This window comes from Seriola lalandi, unplaced genomic scaffold, assembly GCF_002814215.2.
Source record: "Seriola lalandi dorsalis isolate HSWRI2012SDOR001 ecotype SW California unplaced genomic scaffold, Sedor1 jcf7180002054606, whole genome shotgun sequence".
NCBI classification, from domain to species: domain Eukaryota; kingdom Metazoa; phylum Chordata; class Actinopteri; order Carangiformes; family Carangidae; genus Seriola; species Seriola lalandi.
In genome coordinates, this window is record NW_019525159.1 from 3351412 (window position 1) to 3376722 (window position 25311).

General features: G+C 44.0%; 1 protein-coding gene across 2 annotated transcripts in view; it reads left to right on the forward strand.

Moving 5' to 3' along the window:
* The first annotated feature begins 576 nt into the window (after positions 1–576).
* unc5cb (unc-5 netrin receptor Cb) overlaps positions 577–25311 on the forward strand; it is a 111905-nt gene continuing 87170 nt past the window's right edge. The window contains exon 1 of one of the 2 annotated variants that reach the window (XM_023419542.2): positions 577–1149. In XM_023419542.2, coding sequence (XP_023275310.1) covers positions 1032–1149 — 118 coding nt within the window. In that variant the 5' untranslated portion in view covers positions 577–1031. The remainder of the gene's footprint in view (positions 1150–25311) is intronic. The other variant, XM_023419541.2, reaches the window with a different exon arrangement.

The following is a 25311-nucleotide window of genomic DNA, read 5'->3' on the forward strand; positions in this document are numbered from 1 at the left end:
CATTAAATGCTGCTTTTGCACTGATGCATCAGTATTTGCATCCAAAAAAATCATCATGTATAAGAATGTGTGAGTGACACGGGACATTTGAATGCAGAGCTATCATACTACTTTAAGTACATGATGCTTTTATACTTTTACTCATGCAGGAGTTTGAATGCAGGACTTTGTGTTACTGTGTGGTACTTTTACTAGAGGAAAGGATCCCAGTACTTCCTTCACCTTCAGGGCAATCAATATAACAATCAATACAATAAATACACCTTCCTCAAAATATTCATTTCATTCATTCATTTCTCTGTTGAGACTGTACTACATCAGATTTTGACTCTAGTACAGAGAGACCAAATGACAGCCACAGGTCACTTTAAGCTACCATAGAAGCATCACTGACTTCAGTCATTGTCACATACATTGAACCCAAAAGCTTCCACCATTCATGCACGTGATAAACGCCATCCATTCCTTGCTGCTGTCCGGGCCAGGTTTTGATACAGCGCCACCACTTGCCGGAACACTTGGATTGGCTGAAGGAGCAAGGTAGCCCGAAGAGACGGCTCCTTCCCTCCCCTAGTTCAGTCCCGTCAGTGGAGCGCGAGACGCGGCGCACGCACACAACACGGCTCACACACCCGCCTGCACGCGTGAAAGGTGCGACAGAGAGGGACTCTGCCGGAGGACTTAGATTTTTTTTTGGCGTGGGACTGACCGGAGCATGAATTGGCCATCAAGACACGGATCCACACTTCTAGACAAACCAAGTGAGCCTTCCAGGGGAGAAGCGGACGGAGACAGATTTTAATGCAACATCTTCCCTTACGGAGGGCGATGCACCCGCCGCTTATTCCATAAACTGTCACAGTTCGTATGTTTGCAGAAACACGGCGCTGGATATATTTCCTGCACAGATATTTTCGCGCTCGGGGTTGTGAGGGGTGAAAATTTTGGCTGCAGCGCGCAACAACGAGCGTGTTTGAGCGCAATTTCTCAGTGACTCGGACTTGCCTCAGAGCGGAGTTTGACTCCTCATCATGGGGTACGGTGCACAGACTGACAGAGAAGGAGGAAGAGTGCCGAGAGCCTCCCCGGAGATGCTGACCGTGTCCTGGCTTTTGGTTTTTCTCCTGGCGGATATCGGAGTGGCTCAAGGTAAACTTTAATGTATATTCTTGACCTGTGAACTTGGCCTTTTTACTCTCGGTAAAAGTTGTGTGAACTGAGCTACAGCAGGGGTGGAGTGGACAGGAAGAACCACCTGAACTCAGTTTACTCACAGTCGCGACTGAGAAATGAAGCTGAGCCACCTTTTGGCTCTGGGCTTTATTAAAGATTGGAGGATAAATCCAGCCTGTAGCCTGTATCAGAGCAAGTAGGCCTGCAGCAGGCTAACACAACTCCCAGAGCAATGTGAGCGAAATGACTCTATCAAAGTTTAAATGAACGCTTCTCCGACAATTTGTTGACATCACATACTAATAAAAGTCAAGAGTTTACCAGCCGTTGTCTTTTAGGTGCAGCTGTACTTGGACTTAGCTTACTTCAAATCAGGCTGATAGGTGAACATATTTAAATACCCAGAGCAGAGGTGGCAACAAAATCGGCACTGTTTCATTCAATAATCTGAATATGGCTCACTTCAGTTGTATAAACCACAGCTGGCCCTAACACATCTGTTTCTCCGAGGGAGGGAATCAAGAAGTGCTGCTGTGCTTCAGATACAGTTTCTGACATCACATCAAAATGAAATCAAAGCCATGTTCAGGCTGTTGCTTTATATTTCCAAAAAGAAAAAAAAAAAACAACTGTTGTGCTGAAAGGATGGCAAAGCTGTAGCAGGTGAAATCTAACATGTACACCATTATTTGCTGTAATTATTTTCATGAACCAAATTCAATTTTAAGTTCAAATTCTTCCAGCTTTTCGTTTAGCTTCAGATGTGAGGCAGAGTTTCCAATCATTCACTTGCTGCTGCTGCTGCTAATGAAAATGATTCATTATTGGTCAGTATTGATTTGACATACATATGGATTGGAAATAAGCACATCCTCTAATAATGAATGGTATAAAATTCCAATGAAGCTATGTAAGATATTATAGTGTTGGACCTTTGCTCAGAGGAGTATTTATTAGGACTGAATAACCTGTTTGAAATATGGAGGGGTGAAGTTTAGGAAATGGCAATTTTCATTTTCAGCAGAACACTGGTGATATAATCAGTTGAAGTCTGTCGTTTCTGTTGAACTTTGAAACCGTCAGTGTGGTGTTTTCAGCCTGTTTCCCTTCAGAGTAAGAGTCGTCCAGTGAAAGATGTTTTCTGTAAACCACGGTACAGCCGTCAGTTCTCGTGAGCGCTGAGATAATGCCACAGCACCTGAAGCCATTTACTTAATCTGCTCTCTCCTGAGTGGGATTGTCTGTCAAACAAAGGGAGCTGGGAGGGTGAGGGTGGATGTTCACGATGTGTTTGTGCATGTGTGTCAGATGCCAAGTGTGTATGAGTTAAGGTAGGTGGTCTGTCTGCTCCTTCTGGAATGAACTGTGGCGAAACGACATGATGAGATGGGAGGGGGGGGGTGAGCAGATTTTCTTTGAGGGGGTTGCAGACAGACGTCTACATGGAAAGACCTAAGGTAGATTTTTTCTTTAATGTCCTAATATGTTTTTTTTTTTTTTTTTTTGGAAGGTTGAGGCTTTGCTGCTCATGCAAGAGTAACACAAGCTTAAATTGGTGGTCCAAGCACATAACATAGACAGGGATGAGGTTCTCCGAGCAACCTTATCTAGCCGCTCCAGACCTTCATCTCACTCCTACATAGTTAATGAGCAAAAGAGGGAGAGGAAGAATGAAAAACAGCACAGGTCCGGTTTCTGAAGGGCAGGGTGAGATGACATAATACCCATTGCAAAACCCAAGAGAGCCCTGTGTCATTGACTGGATGGGAATACGAACAAGGTCCTTCTCTGTCCATTAAGAAGTCGATACACCAGGAGAACATTGTTTGAGACTAATTAATGGGCCCCGCTATTTTTGGGCACTGATGAGCTCTACACATTTCCAAATCGCTGGAGAGTCACTTCTTCAGTGTGAAACTACTGGTGATTAAAGTGGCTCACTTACCCAGGCGCTCCTTGTAACACCACTGCCTTCCTGCATATTTTGTCTTGGGAGTCGTTTGAACATATTTTGTGATTTTTTTTTTTTTTTTTTTTTGTATATGCATTTCATGCGGCTACTGTAGTTTATTTTTACTTCTCTGACTTCAGCCTCTGAGAGGACTGGCTCTCATGATCCCATTGCACACGCAAGAAGTCAGCTGTGGGAAATGAGAGTGCTCATTAACCTGCTGAACTCTTGACAAAGGAGACAGGTTGAGACAGATATAAGCTGGGAGCTGCCAGAGAGGTGGCTGAGAAGCTCCGTGACAGCAGCTTGATTGGAAACCCTCGGTGCAAGAACAGATGTACTTCTGGTGCTTCCAGCACAGCAGCAGGGCTGTACAGTATGTGCAGTGTCCGTGTCTGTGTGCATGGTGTTTTTTAAAAGTTGATGTGGAGGTTGTCAAAGTGTTACGGGAATACATGGAATTCTTAAAAAGGAGAGCATGTGGAGAAAAAAATAAAACTGCATTAGATATTTGCAACACTTTTTTCTTTCTGGAGGGGAAGAAGAAGAAGAGGAATGTAAAGGCTGTTTTTAGTTCTAATGCTTGGATCTGAAATATTAGGATTGGTTATCCCTGAAACAGACTGACCAGTAAATCAAGGCGAAAGCTACATTTTCTTTATTGATTTCACATATTAAATCTGCTTCAGGGGAAAGTAAAAATGGGTTTCAGGAGGATTTCGAAAACCTTCAGCAAATTGAGACCTTAGAGATTCTTTTCAGTATTAGGAGAACCAATCAAAAGTTTTGTATGTTAAATGCATGATGAGTGGAAGAGAAAATGGTTTTCTTTATTGATTTCTTTTCGTTTTATTTTCATGGCAGACCTATTGTATACACATTGATGTTGTTATTGTGCATCTCTGTGTTAGGCATTGGACTCTTTATTCATAATAAAGCGAGACACTGCAGGCAAAAACATGTTTTTTTCAAGCACTGGCCGATTTTGAGATTTTGGGCTATTTTACTACCATAACATTTCTTCTTTCAGACTAGTGGGAAGAAAATGTCCAAAACTGCACATTTAGGTGTTTATTTTATAAGACTTTGTATATTTGAGTCTGTAGACTTGTCCTGAATTCACCAATATCACCTTCTAACACAACACACAGGTGTCATTGTAGAGCTCTCTCTTTCTCCTGCATGGTATTACAGGATCCAAACATGTGCATTTCCTGTGTGTCAGATATTGTGCCTGTAAATAGTGGTTTCAAATAAAAAAGGTATGGAATTTTACAATACATATGCTTAAAGGCTGCTTTTTCGAAATGAGTTTGATTTTTCTTCTCATACTCTGAGCCAGACACATCCAAACCAAACCTTCCAGCTTTATTCCTGCCTATATTCTGAAAGGTTTTACAGAGGGGTTTGTTTGTATATCATTCATAGCCTGATTTATATGACATTTTATTCCTAAAAACATGGTGAAAATGATTTTTATTTCACGGCTGCTGACAGTATTTTCTGATCTATGGAGTGATAAGAAGAGATATCCTAAATCCCTTCTGTAAAAAAAAACAAAAAAAAACTGTGATTTCAATGTCAACAAAATGAAACAAGAATTTTGAACCTGGCTTCATCTAATGTTCAAATATCTGCTCTGGAAACGTATGCAAATGAGTGCATATTTAATTAGATATCGCCTCATTTGCATATTCAAACCAAAAAAATGTTGAAAGTAATTTTCTTAATGTAAGTCATCAACTGGGAAAGTTTCATGGTGATATGTATAAGTTCAGATTTTCACCCTAGTGTCTTCCCATGAGGTCCAGCCCATGGGTGCTGGCCTTCCTGGTATTAGTTCAGTTTTTCCACAGTGCTGCTCTCATGTCTCCCTCTGTCTGTCTTACTCTCACCCCATGTTCCTGTCTCTGCCGCCTCTCCGCCGTCTGACGATGTGTCCTCTGAGGATCGTTTATGGAGGGAAAAGTTGAAGGATCTTTAATATATATGGCCTCTGAAATATTGTGACTGTGCACAGTGAGATGTTGCTGTTACGACGATCCCTTTCAAACTGGCCTGAGCGCTGCTCTAACAGTGCAGGTAAAAACCCGAATGTTATTTCTATCATTATAATTCTAGCAGGCTTCCGTGTGGCCTGACAACTGGCTCCTCGGGGGCCGCTAATTTTACAACCGCTGCGGTCATTCTATAAACAGGGCCTATATGCACAATGAGCACATTGTGTGTAAGGAGTGGTACTTATAAATTATAAATTACCTCTTATGATAGCCTTTTCCAGCGCCTGCTAGCTGACAGTTCAACACACTTACAGTCAAGCAAATGTAATGTAATTGAAGGGAATTAAGATTCAGTAACACGCTCCTCTGCATGCAGGTGAAAGAAGAGGGCAAAGTAAACAGTGTGTACAGTATGGTCTGAGAGTGCAGAGCGGGATCAGAGGTGCATGCTGGTCGCTAGCCGAGCCACAGACGGAGCGTGGTAGTGAGTGATAATTACTGTGAAAAGTGGCTGCTGAGTTTGCTTCCCTGCTCCACTTGATGCCATATACTATTGTGTATAGTAGTGGGAGCAAATACTGTCAGTGTCATTGCAGCCAGGATTTTAGATATGCTGAAGTCATGAGTCCAGAGTCTTGAGTCTTTTTTTTATTTCTAAATTGATTCATTTAACGGTTTAGTTGTACCTTTTCTGCCTCCACGGTGTTCTAAATGCTCTTTCAGATCCCTCTCCTCACTGTCAGGATGAAACCCTGGTGGAGAAATCCTAAATCCTTGTATCATATCTGAGTCTGATTTAATCCATTTTGCCTAAAATCAGTCAAATTTCAACATACGTAATCTAACGAGCCCCCAGAAGCCATTATATTTAATTTGTGTGTAATGACAGAGTGTAAACTCCTCTGCAGGTTGTTAAACCTCCCAGTAACAATACAGAAGATATTATCTCGTTGTCAACGCCGCTCCTGATGTTTAGGTGCCCTGCTGGTTCACCCGAGCAATTTCCGTGTTTATACTGCGTGTTTATGCTCTCTGACCAGCGTAGTTGGTCCGTAGACTGTTCCGGTAATGTAAAGCTCAAAGTTTTCGTTGGAGGTTTCAGGCATTTTGAAGTGAGTTTTAGACATAAACTGGAGCTTTGGGGAGTGTTATAATGATTTCAGTTTCCCCGTGTGCTGTAATCTTTCCTTCCCTCCAGAGAGGAAGACGTAAAAGCATGCAAAGAAGTGCAATAGTAATAGTGAGAAAAGGGTGATCGCAAGGACACAAAAGAAACAAATGGGACAGGAAGATTAGTGGAGAGGAGAGTGGGCTGAAGGTAGAAGTGGAGAGAGAGAGGGGGAAGAGTGAAAGCGAGATATGGAGCGAGGACAGGGACGGACGGGGGGGAGAAAAGGAGAGTGTGTCATTAATCACCCTGTGTGACACTCTCGACTACAGGGGAGCTTCACAGTGCAACATTCACTTCTATTAGCAGTCCATTAGCAGAGCTCAGCACAAGTAGCAACACTTGACGGGCAGGTCTCTGCCAGAATGGCTGACCTGTGTGTCTACGCAACATATACTGCACCATCTAGACAGTGTGTGTGTGTGTATGTTTGCTTAGAGTTTCTGTGAGAGTAGGGTAAGTCAAAGTGCACCACAGGGCTTGAATTACTATGACATATATTTGCAAGTTTTGTTTCCTGGGCTATAGACAGCAAATGAAAAATAATTATATTTAAAAAAAAAAAAAAAAGCCCCACTTACAAGTACACCACTGGATGAGGCATAATGATCGTAAAGATGATGATAGTGGTGGTGGTGACCTGATTTCCTACCTGTGATATCCCCTCGGCCAGAAAATGGCTCTTCAAAGTTGAGGCGGCTGATGCATTAGAGGTACAGTCATTTGTCATTCAAAGGCTTGTTGGCCTCTCACAAGCAAAGAGCCCTGTGATTACAGGATCCCAGCCAAGGGGGAAAGGGGGTGTGGACCACTGTCCCTGCTCTTGATCTACAGTTCATTTCTGATTAGAGATCAGAGTCGACAGTCAGAAAAAATCCAGGGGGGTGGTGGGTGAGGGGGGGTGCTAGAGAGGAGGACAGAGCCAAGGGGGTGGGGGGCAGTGATTACGAGTTAAGTGGCCCTTCTCATGCCATTATAAGCAGCAGGGCTGACAGAGCACATCATGAGTGAGTATAAGTACACACTCCACTCCTGCCCTTTAATTTGGCATCATGGCCTCCCCCCCGGTGCTCAACCGCTAATGTCCTCCTGCATTTTTGTGTTCCTAACACGAAATCAGTCAAGGACATGTCATTGCAAACGCAGGTAAATAGGAGTGACTAAAAGGCGGTTTAATTTGGCGACTTGTTGTTTTGCATTTATGATTACTCTTCCTGATAATTTGGTAATATCGCTTATCTGCTTTTCTTCATGTTCGTTACGTAATTGTGTGATAAACATCAGCATTTTGCCTTAATTTAGCTGATGTAACCGTCTGTGGGCACAGCATAAATGAATGTCCTGTCCTGTTGCCATACATGCTATTCTACCTAGTAAAGAGGATTAGGGTGCAAAATAGACAGAGTTATGGGGGATTTGAGATGCTGCTGCAATGCTGGTACTCTTATGTATGCACACAGACACTATAAAAAGCTCAAAGTGCTGATGAGCAGTAAAAGGCAGAGTCGGTGGGAATGCTGTTATTTCCCCGATGTCCTTTAACAGTGTTCCCTGCAGTGTTGGTTCCCCGGCCCAGCGTGGCGCACGGACCAGCTTCGGTAACTACTACATAGCAGGCACAGACCTAACGCGGCGCAGCTAGATGTGGGGAGAATCTCCCGACAGTACCCCCGAAAATTTAGGCCGAGCACGCCCTGCATGCGGTGTGAAGGTGTGAGATAATCCTAGCTTAACTCAGTTGTTGGATTTCAATGGGACCAAGAAGTAGTAGTGGTCGAAGTAAGGGAAACTTTTTTTTAACTTGAAATTCCTGCAAAATGGTTCCCTGGTCCGAACAAAACTAAAACCTTTTTATAATTTACAATTTAAGCTGCTAAGTGCACAACTTACAAAGAATTTAAACGACTACACATCAAACATCTGAACCACGTCCTGACTCTGCTTACAGCCAGTGTTGTAAACAGTATTTTCAGAACAATTTTACTGTCATTGTATGTAATTGATCCCATAGAGGTCCACCAAATGAGTGTTTCAAAGCTAATCTCACCTACATACTGTATTGTAAGTCACATACCTTCCAACTGCACACAGAGCCATGAAGACAGCATCCACAATTTATTAGTTGGAGGTAAAAATTCCCCCCAAAAAACAAGCGTATCCTTTAAATTAAGACATTATATCTTTAATAGACGATTGGATCACTCAGACACAGAGTTCTAAAAACAGTCATGAGCACAAATATCATAATTTCAAGGTGCTCTTTGAATCCTCTGCTCTGTCGCCGCCGGGGCCACCTTTGATGTTAAAGCCAGGCTATATGTTCAGGTCTGATGAGAAAGGCCAACATACCACTGAGGCGGTAATGAGCGAGATGATATCAGCGGTGACTCATAACACCTGAGTCACACACGCAGCGTGGAGGCTTTGGCAATCACCTGAATTTTCATGTCTCTATGGAAATCCAGCACGCTCTCCAGAATGGAAATCCAGCTGCTGTCTCTCCCTCTATTCTGTCTCTGATTGACAAAGCTAAACCCTTAATCCTGGCTTTGCCCTGTCTTGTGCTCAGAGCCGGAGCTTCACCAGTGGAATGGGACTAAAGCAAATCTATGAAAGCCTTCCCGAAGAATAGGAACAATATTCATCTGTAATAAGTCATTTGCCGAGCTGCCGCGTATTTTGCTAAGCCCTCAAGTGGATAGATCCACAGATTTTATATACCTGCAGACTGAAACGTTCGCTTCATCTTGTTGTCGAACGTGTCACATCTTTGCATTGTGCAGAGGAGTGGTGGATTCCAGACGCTGCCCTAATGTCTGGTTGGAGAGGGTTGTGGTCTATGTATGTCAGCAGAACAGAGAGAGGGGTGAGGAGGAAGGGAGGTGGGGTGGGGGGGTGTATGGGAGCACTGGTCCCGGCTGAAACATGAGAGCAGGAGACCCACGCTCCCCATTTCCTGTCTCCACTTTATCAGCATCTTGCTCTCTGTTATTTCTGTGCTCTTAAAGCATCCAGTGAACGCCTTGCCACAGATAAATGTTTGTTCCTCCTTGTCTTTTTATGGGGCTCAAATGAGGGACTTTTTATCCGCCCGACCCCCCTCCTCCTCCATTCTCTCTCTCTCTCTCTTTTTTTTTTTTTTTCTTCTCCATTCCTCTGTCTGCTTTGAGATGCCACAAGAGAAGTTATAGCCTCTGGTTTACATTACTGTTCCTTAAAGATGGGCTTGGGACGCCTAAAAGGACAATGCTGGTTCTTGTTCTTCTAAAGGAATAAATTTTTTACTAGAGGAAAGGGCACGAGAAACGGCGGGTGGTTCAACGACACCACATTTGTGCTTATTTTGTAAGAAATAATTATTTCCGCCGTAAATTCATTCAGTGAGATCTGGGGAATGAGAGGTTATATTCTTTGAAAAGAAACTCCGTGCTGCTGTGTCCTTAACAGTCCACACTCTCTCTCCTCTTATCACCTCGTAGAATATTTTCATTCTGACTCACATAATTCAGTGTGCTTCTGTTTTCTTAGCTTTCTGCATGAGCATAATGTTGTGTATACGTGCGTGCAGTGTGCGTCTCCTCTGTGCGTATGGCGGCGGAGTGGTGTGTATGCGGGTGTGTGTGTGTTTATTCAATAATAACAGAGTCTGAGAAAGTCTGTTTCAGATAAATCTGTGTGAATACCAGACCATTCATCCCCAGGAAATCAATCTTTCTCATAATTCCCTTCATTTTTCTTCCATCTGTTATCTACAGAGCTGCCAAACAGACTTTTAAACAGAGCAGGCCATTACCAGAGGGCAGAATTAAATGTGTGTCAGAATGCCAGCCTGTAAAGTTGTTGTTTTTACTGAGTTAAATGAGGTGCTAAATTAAAGCTTCACAATTGGTATGCACTGTTGTATGATTAATCCCCCCATAACCCTCCACGTACTCCCTTTGACAGGAGCAGAGAAGAGTCAAAATGTGTTGTAAGAGTCAGGGATGTTTAAAGAAATATGCTGTTACTTGACTGTTGCATGCATGTGATGAATGAGTATTTTTGTCCCTTTTTATGTGTGTGTGTGTGTTTGTGTGTGTGTGTGTGTGTGTGTGTGTAATTACTCTGTACAAGTCTCAGCAAACACTGTGGAATTCATCAGCAGCATCCTGGAAAACATTTAGTTTTTCCACAGTCAGAGTTAAGCACCCAACCCCACCGCCATCACCACCGCCAAACACCCCGCCACCAACCCATATACACCCTACTGCGTGACCTCCTTTTCTTTCGTTTTGGGTTTTGTTACTGCGAGTCCGGTGATAGTTTGCAACTCGAGATTGCTGTTGGGTGTCAGCACTTTCCTGTGTTTGTACAGCGTGCGTTTGTGAGCCTGTGCGTGTGTGTGTCTGTGTGTGCCATATCTCCAAAATCAGTCCCCGGTGACCTAAGTACTGGCAGACAGTGTTTAACTGGGGCAAGCTCAATGGGTCTAATTTAAATGGGGCCCAGACAGAAGCCCCACAGTGACGGGTTACTTTATGACTCCTAACATGTAAAGCACACTGTCGAAGCTGCTACAGTTTGTGTGCTTGCCAGGAAAGACGAACTGGAATGTATTTTTCTCTTCCTGTTCGGGAATCTGTCAGGGAATCCAAAAAGCGCTGCGAAAATCTGCCAAATTAGGAGCTTCCATGCAGAGAATAAGTGGCTGTGTTGTCTTTTGATTTGTATGCATTCTACAGTTAACGAATACTATGGAGATGAGGTTGATGATGGCAGAAAGCAGCCAGTGCCGCTCAGAAAGTTCACTGCTGTAAATGTCAGAATTATTAATGAGCTCAAAGTGTCAGTCCCTGCTTGTCCTACACGGTGTTCTAACACAAAAGGATTGAGGAAAGTCAAGTATAGCTGCCCTCGCATTCATAATATTTCCGTATCACGACGCGGGCACGTCCTCATCGGCTGAAACGTGTTACTTACTTTAACACATTAGGAAAGATGTACAGTGCAATAAATGCAAATCCTCCCACAAGTTGTGGAAGGGATTGTCGGCAGAGGGGGGAGCTTCCAGCTGTGCGTTTGCCCCTTTTAAGGAGTTAACCAAACAGTAGTCAGAGGGTGAATAATGGATGTTGTTGTCATGATTGCTCTGAAATGAGAGAGAGAGAGAAAAGTTTTTCCTAAACCAGGTCAAATGTTTGAATTGGCCCTATTTTGTATACAGATGAGCGTTCTTGCTCGAAATTTCTCCCGTAAACACAGCTCTTGTTTGCTGTTTAACCTCCAGAGGCTCCCAATCCGTTCAGGCATGGAACCCACAATATTGGTACAGACACTTACCGTGGCATGTACGCCACTATTAGACCTCACTGAGCTGCCTGCAGATTAGAACAAGCCCTCAGTACTTCCCCCCAACGCGAAGGATCAATTTCTGCTTTCGCAAATACCTTTTCAAGCTGAGGAATTCGCTGCCATTATTAATAGGGATCATGTTAAATGATTAGTATTTGCGCATGTGTATTCTTTTTATTAGTTGTATCAGGAATTTATTGGGATTACGCTGACCAGGGGGAGTATCCCTGTTAACACAGTGGAAGATTTTCTAGCGCCGCTCTCCCTCCAGTCAAGCCGACGGAGAAGCGAGATCGCAGCTTGGAAAAAATGAGCAAGCTTAGTAAGATGACAGGCTTGTTTCTCTAATTCCAGACCTCTATAAACTATGACCCCATACAGTACACCAGCTGCACTGGAATCAGCACACTGGCTGTAAACTGATACACCATAATGGCTTGCTGCAGATATGCTGGAGCATGTGCAGCGGAAACCGATAATTCAGTGGTGACACACCATGCATAGGGGTTCCCATGGTTTTTCAGGCTGACGTGAGGTAAGCTGATCTGTCAGGTAAAAAGCAGAGGGGGGTTACACTGGAGAGACGGGGGAGGAGGGGAGGGCAACACAGGGTAACCTCCGCTGTGTAAAGGAAGGAGCAGTACACTGGTAAATCATACCTCCTGATGAGTTTCTTTCAGTAGCTGCTTGTTTAAATCCGACTGCACACATACCCGTCGAATGGAGAAAGCTGCCCGTTACTAAATCATGGTATTTTTGTTTTCACAAGTCTGCAAAGACTTACTCGCTTTCTGCTAGCCACATTTTTTTTTTTTTCGTTATCGCTGTTCTTCCATGCCAAATGTTTTATTTAGCAGCCTGCTCTAGCACAAGACCTCGCCAACAAAAGCAATGATACCGGCCAGAGGAAGAGTAGGAGAAGGGGAGGTGGTGGTGGTGGTGGTGGTGGTGGTGGGGGGGGTTGAGAAGAGGAATGAAATGAGACGGGGATAGTAGAGCCACTCCTAAGCTGCGTGGCTTTTACCCACAGGATGAACAGGCTGAGAGCATCCACAATTGAGGCACATTAACCCACAGCTATTCCGGGGCTGCTTTGTGTGGCTTTTTTTGTTCATGGAAAAAGAGGCAAGGATCTGGTAAACAAATACAACAATGTTGAACACACCGATGTTTTAAGGATTGGACAGCTTTGAGCATTACCAATTGACATACGTATTTCCATCCCCGTGCAATTTTTTTTTGGGGGGGCTGAATTTGGCAGGGTAACCCGAACCTTATTGTGTTGCTTTTCTGTGGAACACCAGATACCAGCACAACCTGGTTTTGGTTTTGACTGCCATTTTTCTTGTTGGCAGTTGTATCCACATTGATTGAATTTGAGCGCGAGGGCATGAGAAACTCAAGCTGGAATATTTACACTGTAGCTTCCATTCTCGTCCCGTTGCCAGAGTTTGTTTTAATAAGAACTTGACAGAATGCAGTATACTGTCTAGGGAATTTCAACAAGGGCATGTCAACTCCAAGGAGTGTCAGCGTCGCTCCTTTAACACGCTGTTCTGTCTGAAGCCAGTGGTCATGCACTCAGATGGATTGGTCAGAGCAGTTCTGACACACACGGGCATTTAACAAGGGCTGGACGAGTGGGAGGACAAAAGTGATCAGCGCTTTGATGGATGTGTCACAATGAGGGGATGTAGCTGTCTATCTTTCTATCGGTGGTTAAAAGGTTTTCTCGGTGCAGCCTGTCACATCCAACTTTACTCTTCATTTCTATTCTTCTTTCCCTTTGGCCCTCCTCTCTCACTTTGTCAGAAGAAGCTGGTTGTCAGACGAGGAGGAAAAAAAAAAAATCCTGTCAGAGCCTACAAAGAGTTTTTCTGTAAAGGCTTACAAGATTATTTGTTACTGCGTGGCCCCAGTTACACGCAGACATCTATGTCCTTTGTACCAGGGTGGTCTCTCGGGAGTGAAGCAGACGTTTTAATTCAATCAGCTGCAAACAGCAGTAATACCCCCCCCCCAAAACTCACTCATCGCACTTCAGTGATACAATTACGAGCCGAGCCGCGTTGGCCATCTTGTTGTGATTATATGTGTTTACATGGGAGGGAGGTGTTTACTGTGGAAACTGCAGCCCCCTCCTGCTGCTCATTTAGCTACTGGAGGAAAAAAAAAGAGCTGCTGTGAGATTTAATTTATTTATCATCTCTGGAAGAGAGTTCTGATGATTTTCTATCAAGCGTCACGATTGTGTCGTCCTGAGTCCAGCTCCCTTGAGATGAGCGGCTCCAGCTTGAGTGGAAAAACAGCTACAATGGCTCTTGCATAGACCGAAGGATACACAGATGAATGTGTATTTCTGTTTCTCTTGCATCTACTCTCCAGCAATATCTGCAATACAGTCTGTGCTTACTTTAGCTTTTATTTTTCTTTGTAAAAATAATATAGGTCATATGCAGATTTGTGTTTGATCCACAGTGTGTCATAAAAATAAAATTCAATACAATAGTTTTTTCAGTCTACAAAATAATTTGAAATCTGTTTGATTAGCCTATGAATTGTTTATCATTTTTATATAATATGCACAAGTTCTAAAGAAATCTAATTACAGAACAACTTTTTCTGGTTTTCTAAAAGGAATATATTTAAAGATATATCAAAATGACAATAAAGTAAAGTACTGCCATACTTATTGTAATATTAGAGTATGAAAAACCTGGGTTTTATATGGTCTTATTTGTAAAATTCCCTCTTTTATGTAGCACAATCCAATCCATACAGAGTAAAAGGGGTAAGTGGTTATGAGTGATTGTATCCACAATCAGTCTCTTAAACTGCACGAGACTTTTAAAAAGGGCAAATCGAATCATTTGTTTTCCATTTCATATTTTTAAGTACCCATCCACCGCTGGCCTTGTACCGTCCCATTACTACGGCATTCAAGTGATAACATTGCCCCCCACTAATCTTACTGATGGTCACATTGCTTTCTCAGGGCCCCTGCACTCTGTTTTATTGGTGCAGCATTACGTACAGTGTTTTGACCATTGTTTACTCCACAACATGCCACTTGTTATCTTTTGCAGCAAATGGACATGTCTTTACCAATTTCGTCTGGCTTTTGTCTACCTTCCGTCGTTTTTTTCCACTGGATGAGCAGCCATTTAGTGCAAGGGTCAGGGTTGTAATTGACAGCCACCACTAAACAAATCTGCCCGGCTCGGCGGTAGACCAACCCCACCTCCCATCCCGCCCCCCCTCCCCGCTACTCTAATCTAACTAATGCACCCATGTGTGTGCTGGAAAGTGAATTAAGCATAGAAAACTCAATACCTGATCCATCTGACAGAGCTGCCTGCGTGCACATTAGCAGTTTCTCTGCAGCCTCTGTAATTGTATTACACAAGTTGGCCGCTCTAACGATCAGGCCTTACACACACTTACACACTTATGCACACTCTCCCTGTTGTCGTTAATCGCTGCCTTCGCTGGCCCCGGAGGCGTGCAGCAGGCCAAGAACAGAGCGATCGAGAAGGAGGATGATGAGGCGAGTAGTTCAGCTCTCCCTCAAGGCTGACATGAAATGAATTCATAGTGTGTGTGTGTGTGTGTGTGTGTGTGTGTGTGTGTGTGTGTGTGAAATTGGCATATTGCGCTGCATCTTCTTTTGTTTTTAAAGCTCTGTTGTCGAACTGTTTTGTATCTGACTCTTTGCCTTCCAATCAGTGCCTTTTTCTGGGCTCTCCTGCTGTGTGGCCCTGTTTCTGTTTCTGCCTTTCCCATATCCCCGCTATCTGTGTACTCTGTCAGCAGCCCTGCCCCTTTGCCAGAGACCACAGTGTGATATGATGATGTTTCACTCTCCTTCTCTCCTCCCCACTAATCTCCCTTGACCTATGCCGACGTATGCAAGGTTAGAAAAATATATCCCTGTGAAGTATTTTCACATTACGCAGCAGATAAGGGGTGAGGGCTCAGGAGATGTAGATGTAATGAACAATATATTTGCTCGCACGTGTGTAGTAAAAACGCATACCTGTGGCAGTTTTCCTCCTTAGAGTCTTCACTGGACTTTGTGAGGGAGAGAGGAGAGGAGAACAAAAGGACGGAGAGGGTGATTAAAGGGCCTTGTTGTGTTGATTTGCTTTGTGTTGCCATGCAAGCAACCATTTGCTCTGGCCTCGCTAATGGAGACTTCAGTCTGAATCTAGGGAGAAGCTGTTTAAAATTTTATTCCTTTTAACATGCTGATTTATAATGATGAGCCCCAGACTCTTTCCACCGCAGCAGGACATCACAAAGAATCCAGGGAAGCGAGGGGAACTATATATAGCGGGACCATAAGGGACTTGCTACAGGCATGGGAGAATCCAGCAGATAGATGGTGAAAGATGACCCCCCCCCCCCCGCATGTGTAGATGCACTCTGTTGTCCGAGAGACTTTCGTGACCTCCCTGTAACCACTTAAGTCACCCCCATCCCCCTATATTCCCAGCTCCCAGGGTCCAGTGATACCCTACCTGCCAGATGACGCCCCATGATCATATATGCCTGAGAAGAGCTCTAGTTCGTGTGCGTGTGTGTGCGTGTGTGCGTGTGTGTGTGTGTGTGTGTGTGTGTGTGTGTGTGTGTGTGTGTGTGCGCATGTGTAAAGAAAGTCCCTAAGGGAGGACTTGTCAGAGAGTAGGTCATCAGATATGTCTGTGCGTGTGTGCACCTCTGTGTCTGTGCACGCTCGCATTTGTGTGTGTGTGTGTGTGTGGTGCACACAACAGGGGAGGAAGAGGGAAGAGCTGGGATGGGCAGCTTTATCATGCTTATCTGAAAGGTCACTCCGTCATTGTCGGGCTGCACTTTACAGAACCTCCCTGTGGTGACCGCGAGGCAAACTGATCTTGAAGAGACAGACGGAGGGTTGAAAGACATGAGCTACGCCTTGAAGCGCTGCAGCGGTTTTAAGCAAAGTTCCAAAAGTTGGCAAAAGGAAAATGTGCATTTCCATCAACTGAGTGCAACAAAATTACATTATCAAAAAAAATACACCTGTAACTCATCTGTAATTCTTGGTTTATGGTATTTCATAGCTTTTTCCCATCTAGTATAGCGCTTTTGAAACTTTGATGACTGAATTATTTTCCTCTCTACACCTAGCATGTTTTTTTTATTTTTTTTTTTTACTTTTAGTAATACTGCCGTGTAATGCTGGGTGGCAAGAATGTACCGCTCCCTCCCCCCTCAAATATAACAACGTGCATCCACACCCCTGCAAATTAAACAAGAAAAAGATATTGTCAGTCGTCTCAAAAATCCATTCCCATCTCCTTATGTGCATGTTCGCTCTATTTTCCCTATAAATACATCAACTTTTCCACCCCAGTCGAGTGCAAAAGCTTTTATTTGGGATTTCTTTCAAATGTTTTTTAACTTTTTTTCACTATGTAGGTTAGCGAAAATCCACTTACTGGGTGAAAATATAGGAAAGGCAAAAGAAATGAGAAATAGAAAATCAAAAATACATGTGCGCCTGTGAAGGGGTTAATTAGGTTTGGAAGCACAATTATCATCGGAGTGAAAAAGGTGTGGATGTAGGGGCTTGTCCTCCTGTCTCTCCTGTGCACAAGCCAAATCTCTGAGCGACACTAATCCTACTGGTTCTGCTGGTTATCCCTCCTCCTTCCTCCTCCCATCATCCCTCAGCAGGTACTGCCCCACTGCCAAAGGTCCCCCCCCCCCGATTCTCCCATTCATCCCACCTCATCCCCTCCTCGGCCCCCCTCTCCTCTAGCGCTCTGTTTGTTTTGACTGTTGTGTCTGAGTGACATTAGCCACAGTAATCCAATTGAAAGTTCCTCAGACCCGGAGCCGGGTTCCGTGGGGTTGAGGCGTTTCCATGGGGATCGCATGGATTCCTAATTAAGCTCATTAAAGCTCGTTATTAAAGCTCGTTAAATCTCATCCTGACACGGTGGCACAGCTCCTGGTGTCTAACTTTACTAATTCATACACTAATACCCCCATACGCACACATGCACACTTCGAAACGTGCACACTCACACACACACACACACACACACACACACACACACACACACACACACACACACACACACACACACAGAAGTCACCAGTATAATGCGCTTTGGTGGGTGTAATTAAAGCTCTCAATAAGCCCTGCGGTTTTTCCCAACTCCTTGGTTTCAACGGAATGGAGAAGTGACGCATAAGGATTTTGTGAACAATATCATTTACATACCCAAACACAGCCATATGCACTCATGCAGAGTTGATGTGAGGTTAGTGTGAGTGGGGAATTGGAGAAGAGAATTGAAGTAGTTCTCTTAAAATGAACAACACGTCATTCATGAATGATATGTCTGAGCCATGGGAGATATTTCAGTAAAGTCCAGGGAATAAGGAATAACTCGCTTTATTTTTCACTCACACCTACTGAACCATGTTACCGGTCGCCCCTTGACCTCACTCTGAGTTTACACGCCAATTCCAAATATTGTTCTTTGGCTGCGAAAGAGGAGCCAGTAAACCATGATGTTCTATGGGTTCTTCAGGGGGGTGGGCTGAGGGGAACAGTGTGCGCGTGTGCGTGTGTGTGTAGAGGGAGAGAGAGAGAGAGAGAGACAGAGGGAGCGAGTCTCCCCTCACAACCTGAATCAGCCCTTTGATGCTGACTGGCCTTGACATCAACAATGTGGCCTTTCACAGCCGTCACCCACCTCTGAGGAGCTTACCAAGAACACACACGTATGCAGTCTTTCTCTCTCTGTCACTCTCTCTTTAGTTTTCACAGGTTTTTTTAAAACATTTTTTTATTTTGGGGGGAGCTTTTTGTGCCCATTCACAAAGAAATGGCACTTTAGCAGGAAAGAAAGAGAGAGTGTAAAAAGGACGAGGAGGGACTTGTCACATGGATTGAGTGAAAAATAGAGAGCAACAGATTCAGCGAGAGTCGTTCATTCAGCATTTTCCCAGTAGCCCAAAAGATCTTGTTAAGTCCTGTGAAGAAATTACATTGTAAACACCAGAGAAATGAAAGGATATTGAGCCGAGCGTAGTTTAGAGTTGAGTCGGTCACAAGTCGGGACACATAAGACAGTGGATTTCTTAAATACCCACTCATTTTTCTTTTCTTTTTTCTCCATTTGTTCTCATTAAATACTTCCTCCTTTTGCTCCACCACTCATGTCATTTCTTTGACATGAAAGGAATTTCAGAATCTCTTAAAAGCGTCCTGCGTCTCAATGTGTGTTCTTAAAGAGTCAGGCTATAAATGAAGTCTGTTCCAGGCGAACGTTGAAGCACTCACAGTCCTCTGAAGGGGAGTTCTGAAGTGCGGGCCTCGCCGAGGGTACATCCATCATTGACATCACTGCTAATTTTGGTGACATAGTCAGCAAAACATGCCCAGCTGTGTGTGAAAGAAATACATGAAGTCAGTGTTTCCATGTGACTTTTTTTTTTTCAAATTTTACTCCGTACTTTTCAACAGCTTACAAAAGCAGACGGTTATATCAAACATGTGTTTCTGTAACGCTGTATGTGTGAAAAGAATTGTCTGTGATTTACGCTGACAAATGATGTTTCCAGATGTGTGTCAGGCTGGTGGAACATAAATTCTCTGAACTTAATCTTTGTTTACTCTGGGCACGCCGCGATGGACCTGTTAGCATTAATTAGCATCGGCTCTCCAGTAATACGGCCACATTATGCCGCTGTGGGCAGAGAGACGTTTATAGAGGTTGACAGTAGTTGACAGAGGTGAAGATCTCTCCTCGGGGTTGTGGCTTTCTGTGTGCAATTATGAGATAATATTAAAGTGCAATGATGACACTGACCTGGGGTTTGTGCTTCTCAATCATACACCAGTTCACTAAATTGAGAATCTAAACTAAGGAGTAGATGCATGCCTCAAATTCATTCAAGCTCTTTCCAGTAGTTTTGTTTCCACTGACTTCCCTTCAAAACCATCAACAGGCCAGTGGTTAGGACATTACCTCTGTCTCCTCTGACGCGCACAACTTAAACACATCTCACAGAGCATGCTATTTCCTCAAGATGAATAGCACTCTGTGATGCGGAGAGCTAAATGCATCCAGTCATTTCCCCTGGAGCACGAGTCTGTGTTTAGGTGATGGGTCGAGCTAAGGATGTGGGCAGTTGCAGCATGGCTTGCGTTGGTGCCTCTCTGCCTGCCGCCTCTGTCTCTCTGCCACGTGGATGTTGGGCCATTAAATCAGCTGTTTTTTTTGCCCCCCCCATTGAATGACTCGTGTGGTCAAGCCTCAGCCGGATGACTAACCCGATGAACATGACGGGAAGATGAAGAGTTGTATCTAATGAACTGGAATTTAGAGAAGAAGCTCTTCTCCTGATACAAAACTTTAACTTTTCATTGAGCCATCCAGGCTTTTAATAAAGCTTCGGCCCACCTGCCTTTACAAGAAACCCATCTCCCTCCAGTTGCTTGGATTTTTTTGTAGTTGTGCGCCTTGATATTCCTACTAAAATGTGTGTATTTTGGTTGAAAAAACCTTGAAGATAGGAAGAAAGAGAGAGGGATTCTGGCTATATCACTTCTCAGATATGGTAAGAGGCTCCATAGAGAGTGTTGGAGGTCGACACTCTTCTTGTAACTTTTTTTTTTTTTAGGGGCATTTTGCGAGATGTACAAGAGTGAATTTGAGCAGGTTTTGCTCAGCAAATAATGGACCTGATCAAATACATTAAAAACATTTCCAGAGTGTCATTAAATGCAGTTGTTACTGCTGTTGCCGCTTTCCATAAACATAAATTCAAAGAAGAGCCTTTCTTTTTCCGAACTTGTGGAAAAAACACCCCTAACCACTTGAATTTTATAGTGTATAATCAATTAGTGGCTGGGTGATTATTAAGTTAGTTAAGGCCATTTCCCACTCGGAGCACAGTGATTACAGTAATGGCTACAGTGGAGATACAATCCTTCTTCTGCCCACTGATGATTTAGGGAATCTTGTTTTCTCAGCCTGTAAGCACTAGGTCAAGTCGGCTGCTGTCAGGGAGCCTCTGAGCTCTGCCCAGCTGCAGCCTACCCATGTGCCTGCATCCACAGCTTCAGCGGTCAGAGGCTCATATTCCAGTCTTTCTGACTAGGGGTGGTTTGCTTTGATAGTCAGGTCTGTTTACCGCTCCATGTCCTGGGGGCTAACTGGGCTCAGATCACCCTCAAATGAACTGAGGAGTGAGGGAAATATTCAACACAGCTGTGCTTACTCCGAAGGCTGGGGCCAGGGGAGACATGCTGCTACGCTTTCAGGTACAGGGCAGGTCTCGCCTCTGAAGCTGTCTTCAGAGAGCCTGTTTGCATTTATAAAAATGTTTGCTTGGATACAAAAATAAAGATTTCCCCAATGGTGAGGGATGGGAACGTAAAGAGAGAAAGTGTAGCTGGATGGAGATAAAAGATTTTTGTAACAGGTAGGAAAGCAGCTAACCCAGTGGCTGCGAGGGAATATAGCATGAGCTCCACGGCAAATCAAAGCTAGCGGTAGCGTGAAGACTCAAGCAGGCAAACTGTCCATGAGTAAATCCACCCGGTCTCTCTCTAGAAGCTTAGATTAAGAAAAATGGTGTTGTGAATGTCATTTACTGTACTTTTTTTTTTTTTCTCTTTGGCTTCATCCATATGTCTTATGCCGGCTTGATGCACCACCCCACTTGAATAACATTCCCTCATCCCGGATGCCTGCCTGTTTCACTTTAAGATTCATGTGCGATGGGGAAAACATTCAGCCTTCGCTCTTTTCTCACTCTGTCAAGATTTGCCTCAGCCAGCTTTGTTGCTTCGACCGTCTCTGTGTGTCTGCACCACAACACACCCAAGGCTGGCAGCAGCTATACGAGTGGCACAAGGAGACTGCCGTGTAATGAATAGAGGGCATGGCTAGCTATTTGGCAGGAAGCTGATGGGAGGGGATCGCATATGCCGCTAAAGTGGGCTGAGTCGAGAATTATGACAGGTACTATGGAAACAGCTTTGGCCTGCCAATAATCAACGCTCATCGGGCTTTCTGCGCGGTTCTGCTTCGGTATTAAATAACCTGCTGTGGAGCAGTTGTCACTCATGCATGGTTATGTTTCATGACCATGCTTTAATCATCAACCTATTCTTAATTCATGAGTGTGGCCTTGTAGATGAATGCATATATGCGTGCAGGCCCAACATTTGTTTGCCTAATTAACGATTCTCAATGCGCCTCCTTCACTCTTACCCTCTTCTGCCTGGTTGTGTCTCACACACACATATACACAAACCTAAATGTGTTACAGCAAATGCAAAAATATACCATAAACAATGTAATTAAAATATTATTATTGTATAAGAGGCTTATATCAGCTTCTGGTGGACAGCACACCACTGAGTTACCATCAAGATACAAGAGTCGCGTCTTATCTAATTAATGCAACTCACATTTGACGAATGCAAATGTACTGAATTGGATCTTTTCCATTTATTTATTTTTTTTCTGGGCTTTGTGAATGTTACCAAGTGAATGGACTGCCGCGAGTAGAATATGGAACAACTGTTGTCAAGAGAAGTGGAAAGTCATGAGCAAGCAGCTAGTGAAAACATGTTGTGAGTGTATCCACACTGCCTACTGTGTTGCTGGCGCTCAGGCTGGCCCCCTGTTTGTGCGTGCATCCTGTACCCCTCTGCTTCACCGGCCCTCCCTATGTTTCTCCATATTTCCACTAGTCCTCTCCGTCCAAGCTTTGCCTAGTGTGAGTTCTGGCATGCAGGCCCTGCCCTGCCCCTCTCCGCTCAGCTCCACTTCCTCCCCCTGGCTCGGTGGCCCGGCTGCCCGGCGGGGGCAGCCTGCTCACCTCCGGGGCAGCTGGCATGCCTGATGGCCCCATTCATCAGACCTGAGGGCGAGGGTTGGGGGCCCACAGTGGAAAGGGAGGTTTGCATCGTGGGCCTTGTTGTTTACTCTATTGGGATAGTTATTAAATAAGCCATGATGACAGGGGAGACGGAGGAATGCTTTCAACTCCCTCTGCAGGAGATGTCCTACACAAACCCTGGGACTGGATGGATGTCGACAAGAAAGGAAGGAGGGAGGGACGCAGCAAGGCAAACAGTAATTTTTTGAGCGGAAAACACAGAAGGGGGGAGAAAAACAAGCAGAACGATGTATTTACGAGGACGGTGACTTTCAGGAAAATGAATTGGGGACGTAAAGAAAAACGGAGCATTAGGGAAATAAGGAGGATTTTGAGGGAAAGATTGCAGTTCGTTGTCATTTAAAGACAGATGACTCGCCTTAGGCGAAGGGGCTGGCGGCCCGCAATGTTGAGGCTGGTGGCTGAATGGCTGATGACTGAATGACAGAACCCCTCCTGAGATTGGCCATTAACACACACAACACATACATACACACACACACACACACACACACACACACACACAACACACACAGAGTCCATTGAGTGTCCCAGCAGGGGAGAAGACACAGCCTCTGGGCCAAGGGCCAGGGGCCAGGGGAGGGATCCAGAGGGCAGTGGAGGTCTCCCCACAGTTTCAAATACAGCCCGCAGTTAACTATTGGCATGGGAAAATCCAGCCCTGCGCCTCCACACCCTCAGCTGCATTCAAGCCTAACAGTAGCGCATCCTAGTGTGTGTGTGTGTGTGTGTGTGTGTGTGTGTGTGTGTGTGTGTGTGTGTGTGTGTGTGTGTGTGTGTATGTGTGAGTGAGATTCCCTTGACCCTAACCCTGCTCCACAGCTGTTGAACAAGAGAGGAAGAAAGCCGCAGCACTAGAAAAGAAAAGAGAGGGACACAGAGAGAATGGACGCCAGAGATGAGAAAGCTTGAATGTAGTCCCTGGGGGCAAAATGAATGACTCACTGACATCTTCTTGGCAAGACTCAGAAGTCTAGTTGTTCGGAACAATGCTTGAAAAAAGTTTCATTCCACTACATTTATTGCCACAATTTATCTTTCAGTTCTTTGTACTAGACTTTTATGCTAATACTCAGTGGACCTTCTTGTGTACAACATTACCTGAGCCTTACAGTAATATCTCAGGGTATTTTTAGGGACCATTGAGTGTGTGTTTTGTAGAAGATAAACACCACTTATCTTTGAAATGCAGAACAAGGCCCCACATTTTTTTTTTTTTAAAAGACTGCGCCATCCATAAAACTCTTGTTAGAATTTATGAAATAAGGCTGACTAAAGACAGAATCTCACTCTCAAGTGTTGCCACGGAAAAAATATTCACTACGGCTCAACCTCCTATCACCATCCCTATTATTTACTTGTCTGCTTGAGAAAACCTGCCGGCCAATCACAAGGCCCATAACTGTCAGTCATCGTAAAGCAATTCACCGCAATTAGGCGGCGAGAAGTGACACTACCTGTCAGGTGTCAGGAGTTTTGAAAAAACAGGTTGCACAGGCACTAATTAAAGTTTATTTAATGTTATTATGCTGAAGACAGCGTCATGTGGATGCATGTGAAACATTATGGTAATCTTACAAATGTTTTTTTTTTGTCTTAGCTGTGTTGCTATGACATGCAACCTGAAAAAAAGCCTGAGAAAATGGGTGTGTGGTGAAATGTTCTCATTGCAAAAGACATTACAATGGCTGATCAACAGTAAAAGATGAAGCCAGTTTATGCTGCTTCGCTGAAACTGACAGTGTTGACGGACCGTTGCTGCAGTTGTAGGCAGGCCTATATTACAGTGCATTTGCTCCATATTTTCTTTTATTTGTGTGATATTAAATGCGTAATTTGCAGCACATGCAGCAATTTCATTTTTCTAGTTGGTTTCCTGGCTTGTCGTTTGATTATGTTCTCACAGTGTTTTTTGTGGCTGGCCAGGCCTCTGTGTTGTGTGCGACTGCTGGCGTGTTTGTGAGGGGAAAAAAAAAAACAAAAGTAGCACGGTTCCAGCCAAGTTTCCCATGGAGAAAAAAAAAAAAAAAAAAAATTACCCATGTAGTTGCTCATTACAAATAAACAAATACAGCTGGCAGGATAATGAATTGCACTTCAAAAAAAACATGTGCACATGTTCGAGAACCCATCCCCACTTGTTTCTTAGAAAACGCACTTGTAGGCACGCGTGTGCCCGCGACTGTCGCTTTTCATCCATCGCCTCAGTCTTGTAATTATCTTGTCAATTGACCTGGAGGCGGAAGGATAAATGACGCACTCGTCTCCTTCACTGTTTCCACTGACGCCTCCTGTTTTCCTCTGGTTTCACATCACTCTTCAGCGGAGTGAGGGGGGGTGGGGGGGGGGCTGATGTATGTTTTTTTTTTTTTTTTTTGAAAATCAGGAGGTATTTAAATGTGACTTTGCTGATAATTTCAAGGTTGCTCTTCCCCTCTGAGCTGTGTGATTTTCTTTGATTCCTTCATGATGTGCAGACTGGCACACATTGCAGTGCAGAAGAAGAGAAGCAATAAAGGCATGCTGCTGCTGCTCTTTTTTTTTTTTTTTTGCTTGATTTCAAACCTCAGATTTTCCACATCTTGGTGGGAAAATGGAAGTTGTATTTTACCTGGTAAGCTTTTTTTTTCTTTCAGTGAAATCATACTCTTAGTTTTCGAATAACAGAGCTGTTATGTGTCATAAAGTAGCATTCATATATAAAATAAAATATTTTCTTCTTTGTCCTCATC